General features: G+C 41.1%; 1 protein-coding gene across 1 annotated transcript in view; it reads right to left on the bottom strand.

Annotated features, from left to right (window-relative positions):
• LOC309569120 (uncharacterized protein) overlaps nt 1–8,439 on the bottom strand; it is a gene marked incomplete at both ends in the record, with an annotated part of 53,652 nt that extends 45,213 nt beyond the window's left edge. Inside the window, 2 exon segments of the mRNA XM_082274882.1 lie at nt 7,503–7,536; nt 7,539–8,439. Coding sequence (XP_082131008.1) covers nt 7,503–7,536; nt 7,539–8,439 — 935 coding nt within the window.
• Between the last annotated feature and the right edge of the window lie 229 nt (nt 8,440–8,668).

The following is an 8,668-nucleotide window of genomic DNA, read 5'->3' as shown; positions in this document are numbered from 1 at the left end:
ACTTCCAAACACTATTTTTTTGTGCCAGTATGGGAAGTGATGCAATGTTATTTTGACCTTTTAACCACACCTCTACTGGACACACCCCTTACTGTACTGTGTTTTGTTAGGTTGAAATCATACAACTCCCCCATTAATGGTACGAAATTTGGCCAATTTTCGCAAAAAAACCCAACATGATGGATCAGTCAATTTTGGCTGTCGTACGGAAACCGTGTGTCGCACATCCCATGCTAACGATACAAAAAAACGATCAATTTCACGTTCGATTTGGATTTCCGTTCGAAATTCGCATCGGGTATGGCCTAGTAGGATAAACCACACCCTCAGAGAACATTTCATAATTGTAAAATACTTTTATACAGTAAAGAACGATAACCCTGAAAGGGGCATGGATTTATACCCAATGTGTTCCAAGGTAGATCCTTTTTCCTCTTCTTCAGGGGTGTAGAAATGATCTTGGGTCTACAAAATAGTAAGAAATTACAGTCACATGACAAACTTAGATACCTTTTTTGATAAGACATGGTGTACTTACAGACAATGTAATGGGTCACATTTAATCAGTGAGAATACCATCCACTGAACAAAAGAAAAAAGGAGAATGGCGCAAGAAAATTAAGTAGACACTAAACGGTTAAAAAGTTCTTAACCACTTAAGCCCCGGAAGATTTTACCCCCTTCCTGACCAGGGTTTTTTTTGCGATTTTTCACTGCGTGACTTTAACAGACAATTGCGCGGTCGTGCGACGCTGTACCTAAACGAATTTGACGTCCTTTTTTTCCCACAAACAGAGCTTTCTTTTGGTGGTATTTTATCACCTGTGCGATTTTTTGATCATGCGCTATAAACAAAAAAAGAGCGTCAATTTTGCAAAAATAACAATATTTTTCACATTTTTTTATATAAAATTCCCCCAAAAATTTGTAAAAATCAAAATTTTTTACCATTTTTGGCCAATTTGTTTTATGCTACATTTGTTTGGTAAAAAAAATCACAATAAGCGTATTTTGATTGGTTTGCGCAAAAGTTATCGCGTTTACTAACAAAGGGAAAGATTTTTGTTGTTTTTTTTTTAACGAGTAATGGCGGCGATCTGCGATTTTTTTTGCGGGACTGCGACATTGCGGCGGACAGATCGGACCCTTGACTGACATTTTTGACACTTTTGGGGTTACCAGTGACATTACTACAGTAATCAGTGCTATTTATATGCACTGTTACTGTAAAAATGACACTGGCAGGGAAGGGGTTAACTGTATTGGAGAGGGAGGGGTTAAGTGTGTCCTAGGGGCGTGTTTCTAACTGTGATTGGACATGGCTACTAGTGTAAAAACAGAGATCAACGGTCCTACATAGTAGAACCGTCTGATCTCCATTATTACACAGGGGAGAATGACAGGCGGCTTGTTTACATTAGTCGCCTGCCTTTCTCCCTTCCCGGCGAACGATTGCGAGTGACCCGATGTCCGCCGGTCACACGCACTGACTTGTTAGGGAACGAGCCGGGCGCGCGCTCACCCGCTATTGGCTCACAAGCCAGTGACAGGCTAGTGACGTACCGGTACGTCACTTTGCCTGGCCGGGGCTGACCGCCGCAGTATATGTACTTGCGGCGGTCGGCAAGTGGTTAATGTAAAAAGTCAATAATATAAAATAAATAAAGTCCTTAAAGAGTATGTCAGTTATGTATGGTCTATACTGAACTGACCGATAGATATTGAATGGCCTGATATATATTCAAGTGGCCTATCTCTCTCTCTCTCTCTCTCTCTATATATATATATGTATATATGTAGAGAGAGAGAGAGATATCAATGTATGGTCTATACTGAACCGACCGATAGATATGGAATTGCCTGGTATATATTCAAGTGGCCTATATATATATAGATATCAATGTACGGCCTATACTTAACTGACCGATAGATACTGAATGGCCTGATATATACTTCCCATAGAGTAGAAGCAGATCTCTGCAAAACAAGTGGGAACAAACAGGGTGGCCATCCATTGACAGAAGGTTGTCACAGATTTCGCTGCTGCCTATCAGGGCACAAACAGATCCACGACCGGGAAAATGTGCAATCACAGAAGCCAAAAAAAAATACAATTTTTAAATGATATTCATGATTATTTTGCAAACCCAAGATCATTTATTTATACCTGAAGAAGAGGAAAAAAGGATCTACCGCAAAAAGAGTCGGTGTGAATCAATGCCCATTTTGGGGGATTGTTCTGTACTATATAAAAATATTTTACAATTATGTAATGTTCCCCTTGGGCAGTGATGGGGAACCGTGGCACCCCAGATGTTTTAGAACTACATTTCCAATGATGCTCAACTACACTGCAGAGAGCAGGAGCATCATAGGAAATGTAGTTCCAAAACATCTGGGGTGCCAAAGTTTGCCATCACTGCCCTCGGGTGTGGTTTACTTGGGTATCTTCCTAACACATTGTATTTTATGGATACAAAAAACAGCTTGATGTTTTTAATCTTCTTTTTACTGAATATGTGAAATAAAGCTTTGTTATACTTTTTATCAGGGCTTTTTGTTTTCAGCGGGAACGTGGAAGAAAAGCAGTTCCGGCACCTCTAGCACTGCATGTATGTAATGGCAAGGGGTGCTGGGATATGCTGGATGATCTATTGATGGTAGCTGCTGGGGGATCTATTGTCACTGGAAGGGGTCTATAATTGGGAGGGTCTGCAGTTGCTTGTGGGGATATATTGTTGCTGGGGGGTCTACTGTTGTGGGAGTGTCTATTGTTGCTGGTGTGGCTTCTGTTGAGTAAGGGGGTCTATTGTTGCTGGCTGCTGAAGGGTCTATTGATGTTGGCTAAAAGGAGATATATTTTTGCTGGGGGGGGGTCTATTGTTGTTGAAGCTGATCTATTGTTTAGGTGGGGACATCTATTGTTGCTGGGGTATGAAATATTGGGGGTTCAGGGATACCCAAGACCAACCTCCCAAGTGGTCAATGGGGGGGGGGGGGGGGGGAAACAAAAAAAAGGGGGAGGGGAAAAAATGGAAAGGAAGTGTATGAGGGACTTTCAAGATACTGTATTCGACAATAGACACTAGTAAAATCTACGATTTTTATTTAGAAAAACAAAATATTAAAATCACATAACAATGATGTGGATATGATCAGTGTTAACATGTACTCCGAATAATGTGATACATATACAGTATGAGATTTACAATCCTGTAATGGATTTTCAAACTTCAAAAATGAGCAAACCTCGACATGTTTCGTGGTATACCCACTTCTTCAGGAGGATGTTATACACATTAATACTTGCATCTAGTAACAATGATATAATAATTTGTGAAAATGTAGACAACAAACAATATGGCATAGGCAATACAAAACAGGTATGGGAGGAGCCATCTTACCCAGTATTCAGAGCCCAGGTAGATCACAGATCAGCGGACCCGGCCATCATGTGCCTCTCACTGGCGGACATGGGAGACACTATATAAAGATTGATTATAGAAGGTATGCATATTTTGTCACCCCCATCCCATAGATGAAGGGATAAGAAGGGATTATTCCTCACCTTCCACCTGGACATACCAAATCTGGGACCCCAGAGGGTAAGACAAATCTGGAAGATTAAACACTTTACTGCTGTGCCATTTTGCGGCCTTATATATGATATGTAAGGCTAAAGTTATGCTCATATTTATATATCTAGTAAAATCGTAGATTTTACTAGTGTCTATTGTTGAATACGGTATCTTGAAAGTTCCTCATACACTTCCTTTCCATTTTTTCCCCTCCCCCCTTTTTTTTGTTTCCCCCCCCCCCCCCCATTGACCACTTGGGAGGTTGGTCTTGGGTATCCCTGAACCCCCAATATTTCATATCCATTTGGGATGCTGGTACTATAGATATATCAAATACCACAGGCGTTCATATTCATTTATTGTTGCTGGGGTATCTATTATTGGTGGTGGGGTCTGTAATTGCTAGAGGCATCTATTTGATTGCTTGTCTTGTTATATTTAACAAATTCCATACAAATTACATTAGCACCAAAAAAAAAATTTTACTTGGTTCTGTATTATCTAAAAGGTACTGGGAGGGGGCCAGGGGTGGTACCAAGAGATGTGCTCAAGGGTGGTTAGGGGCAGAAACAAGGGATGAATCAGAAGGGGGGGGGGAGTACCTGCACCTATTCTTTGAGAAAAAAAAAAACTTTATACAATTATGGCCACTGCCTTATAATTTCCAAAGGGATGTGTACATTTTGTGGTTAGTTATGATTAGGGATGTGGGTAGTGTGACACTGTAGAGCTCATCACCATCTCTTCAATTTTTACAACAATATATTGTACAACAGTCAGGCAAATATCTGGACTACAAATGGGCAAATAGGTGGTTTACCCAGGCAGCTCAATAGTATGCACAAACGTGAAAGACCGGCCACCCAGGTGCTGGGTTTTTTAGCCAATTCCTTGCCCAGGCACCTAAAACTAAAATTTTTCAGCATGGCCTAGCTCCATCCCACCAGTTCTAATTCCCATTCAGGTTCCAGTCTCTTCTCTGGCTAATAGGCCTGAACAGTAGAACATTTCAATTCCACATGGTGTTAGGCATCGTTTTCTCGATGGTTGCAAATCTGGTCCATAGGCGGGTCCCATCTCATATCTATAAACTACATAGTAATAGTCCAAATATTCTTGGAAGTACACCCATAGAATCTAACAGCCACCATCTCCAGTCCACCACCCATTCCTGACCCTGCTATAACTGTCCCAGCAGCTCCATCAAAAATCCAAACAACCTTCTTTTCTCGAAATTTAAGTAACATAATTTTGTAAAATTTTGTTAACTTTTCTTTTTGTTTTTATCCTGATCTCATTCTGTAAAATCTATCAATTTTGGTATATTCGTTTCTAGGGGTTGGGTTGGGACTTCTAGGGCCACCAAAACAGAGGCTCTACAAAATTGGCCCAGCTATAGAAAAAAATAAAAAACGCAGTGTTGATCAAATACCACCAAATGAAAGCTCTATTTGTGGGGAAAAAAGGACATCCATTTTTTTTTTTGTGTACAGCGTTGCATGACCACGCAATTGTCAGTTAAAGTAACGCAGTGCCAAAAAGCAAATAATGGCTTGGTCATGAGGGGGGTTAAATCTTCCATAGGTCAAGTGGTAAAAGGAATATGCTTGGAAAGCAGAAAGCATATACCGTACTTATCACTTTTGCTAAATTCCATTTCTGATCAAGAGAAATAGTCCTTCCCTGAAAACAACACTTCTGGAATTTAGATAGTTAGGTTTGCACAAAGTTCATCCAAGGAACCCCTCATGGACTTTGGAGGCACTAAGAAAGGGTTTAACACATGTATAAAACGTATAGAATTTTATTTAAACAACTTGGAGTAAAAAGAGAAAGAGGACCCTAAAAAAGGACGTATTGCACATACAGTTACACATGTCTCATGATTCTGTGTACAAAGATACCCTTAACCATCTAAACCATCCATGGAGCTGCCTATGAGCAGCTCAGTGCTGCCACCCTACCAGATTGAAATTTAAATTTACTGTCACGACACCCAAAATTTACTGGCACAGCAAAGTTTTCAATGGTAATTCCAAAAGTTACTATAGTAACGAATAAGTTACTACAAACAAGTACAATTTTCAATTCACAATGTGATTTATGGTGGATATTAAGGCAAAAAATATATTTCCTCTTTTATTTTCGATATAGTAAGTAGGTAAGTAGCTCAAGGACAGGACAGGAGTCACAGGGACAGTCTCTCTCCACGCCAGGTGGTCTCTTCAGTCCACTCCAGTCCATGCAGCACTGACAGTCCTGTACCAGGTTGTCTTGCTCCTGTCCCGCAGACCCGCATACGAGGCTCAGTCTGCTCCGCTTGGCTCCCTTGCACCATGACATCACACAACATGCTCAGGCACCACCTCTGCCAGACCTACCCCCCACGGGTGCCACCTGAACACACTCTAGCAGGCACTCGGATGGTCTCGGCTGGCTCCGAAACCAGAACTGCCCACGCGTAGTTCTTAGCCTTGTGTCACAGCCATATTTTTTACTGGCAACCTTTTCCTGTCACTGGCTGCCAGTAAAAATACTGACAATTGGCAACACTGGAGTGACTTCAGGTCAGCCTAGGTAAGTATTAGTGGTCAAACCAACATGTTTCGGACGTATAGTCCTTCCTCAGGGAATGGGGTATATTTGTTGACTAACACAGCCCAAAGTGAGGGCACCACTCACTGTGATAGTATCTAAAAATAAAACGTTTTTTATTTATTTATAGATACTATCATACAGTGACTGGTGCCCTCACTTGGGGGTGTGTTGTTGACTAACACAACCGCCCCTCCAGACCAATCACTGCTGCATACACAGGAAACCCCTAAGGGGGTTGTGTTAGTCATCAACACACCCCCAAGTGAGGGCACCAGTCACTTTGTGATAGTATCTATAAATAACTAACTAATACAACCCCCCCTTTTTAGGGGTTCCTTGTGTATGCAGCAGTGTTTAGTCTGGCAGTCATTCCCCATGGGCTCCCTCCCCCCCTGTGTTGTGCTCTGTAGCCGCTTCTACATACGGGAACCCACATGTCTCCTCCTGACCTGAAATTGCTCATAGGCAGCTCCATGGATGGTTTAGATCAGTGGTCCTCAACTCTGGTCCTCAGGGCCCACTAACAGGCCAGATTTTAAGTATTACCTTGGGGAGATGCAGACTAGAGTACTGCAATCACTGAGCAGCAAATTATATCACCTGGGACCAGGGTTGAGGACCACTGGTTTAGATGGTTTAGGGTATCTTTGTACACAGAATTATGAGACATGTGTAACTGTATGTGCATTTTTGTGCTATATGTCCTTTTTTAGGTCCACTTTCCGTTTTTACTCCAAGTTGTTTAAATACAATTCGATACGTTTTATACATGTGCTAAACCATTTCTTTCTGTCTCCAAAGTCCATGAGGGGTTCCTTGGATGCAGAAAACCAAGCTAAATACATTCCAGAAGTGTTGTTTTCTGAGAAGGACTTTGGGGATAATTTCTCTTGACCAGAAATGGAATTCATCAGAAGTGATAAGTATATGCTTTCTGCTTTCAAAGTATGTCCCTATTACCACTTGACCACTGGAAGACTTAAGTTCTTTGAATAAAATTCTATATGTTTTATACATGTGTTAAACCCTTTCTTTGTCTCTCCAAAGTCCATGAGGGGTTCCTTGGATAAACTTTGTGCAAACCTAACTATCTACTTTCCAGAAGTGTTGTTTTCTGAGAAGGACTTTGGGGGTAATTTCTTTCGATCAGAAATGGAATTCAGTGGAAGTGATAAGTATATGCTTTTTGCTTTCCAAGTATGTGGCCCTGATTTTGTAGTGAAACCCTTTATGCTTGCAGCGGTTAGTTGCAGACCCCTTCTATACATTCTTGCAAATGATTGTATATTTATATTGAACATTATACATTTGTTTTCTCATTTTAACATTTTAGAGAATTCTATTTCTTGTGTACTATTTTAATTGTGTTTTTGACTTCCTTGTTCCTCATACTGTAGATGATGGGGTTCAGCATTGGTGTCACTGCAGTATAGAGAATGGACACAGTTTTGTCCATTTCAGCAGAATAAATAGAACGGGGTCTCAGATACACAAACATGATGGTGCCATAGTAGATAGCTACCACCGTCAAGTGGGAGGCACATGTAGAGAAAGCTTTGTGTCTTCCTTGCGTGGAACGAATCTTCAGGATGGAGGAAATAATGTTGATGTATGAAATCAGAGTCAAGCAGAAAGAACACATAGCAATGATCCCTGCCGTAATGTACATTGTTATCTCATTGCGCAAAGTGTCTCGGCAAGACAGTCTAAAGAAAGGCGGCATCTCACAGAAGAAGTGGTTGACATGGTGGGACTTGCAGAAGGGGAGTTGGAAGGTGAGGACAACATGCATTGCAGAGGCTATGAAGCAAATACTCCATGCACCAGCTGCTAAACCAGCACACAACGTCTTGTTCATGATGACGTTGTAGTGCAATGGTCTACAGATGGCAGCAAACCTGTCGTAGGCCATTACAGCTAGAATAACACACTCTGTTGCTCCTAAACCCAAATGAAAGAACATTTGCATCGCACATTCCAGCAAGGAGATACTTCTATCTATGACCACAGTGTTTATGAGAATTTTGGGAATGATGGTGGATGAGAAACTGATGTCAATAATGGAGAGGTTACTCAGGAAGAAGTACATGGGGGTCTGAAGCTTTGGGTTGATCCTCACCACAGCAATCAGTAAAAGGTTTCCTGACAGCGTGATTACATACATAACAAGGAACACAATGAAATAGATTGCCTGGAGATGTGGAACATTAGATAGACCAAGGAGGATAAAAATTTCTGGTGATGTTTGGTTTACTTCTTCCATAACATTTAGTTCAGATCTGGCAGAAGAAAAAAGTTTAGCATTTCTAACAAAATGTATTGGTATTTTTTAATATCTTTCAAAATGCCAATGCACCCAAAGGTGATACTTTAGTAAACAATGGAGCTTGGTGAACTGAGTCACCCCTTAGCTTCTTATGTCTTAAAATCCCCGATAGTGAGCTCTACCTGCCATAATTCCTGGCTCTATTTATGTCTACCTGGAAGTTTCG

Source organism: Pelophylax lessonae, assembly GCF_965119305.1.
Source record: "Pelophylax lessonae genome assembly, chromosome: 13".
Taxonomy (NCBI): domain Eukaryota; kingdom Metazoa; phylum Chordata; class Amphibia; order Anura; family Ranidae; genus Pelophylax; species Pelophylax lessonae.
This window is presented reverse-complemented; position numbering and strand designations above follow the sequence as displayed.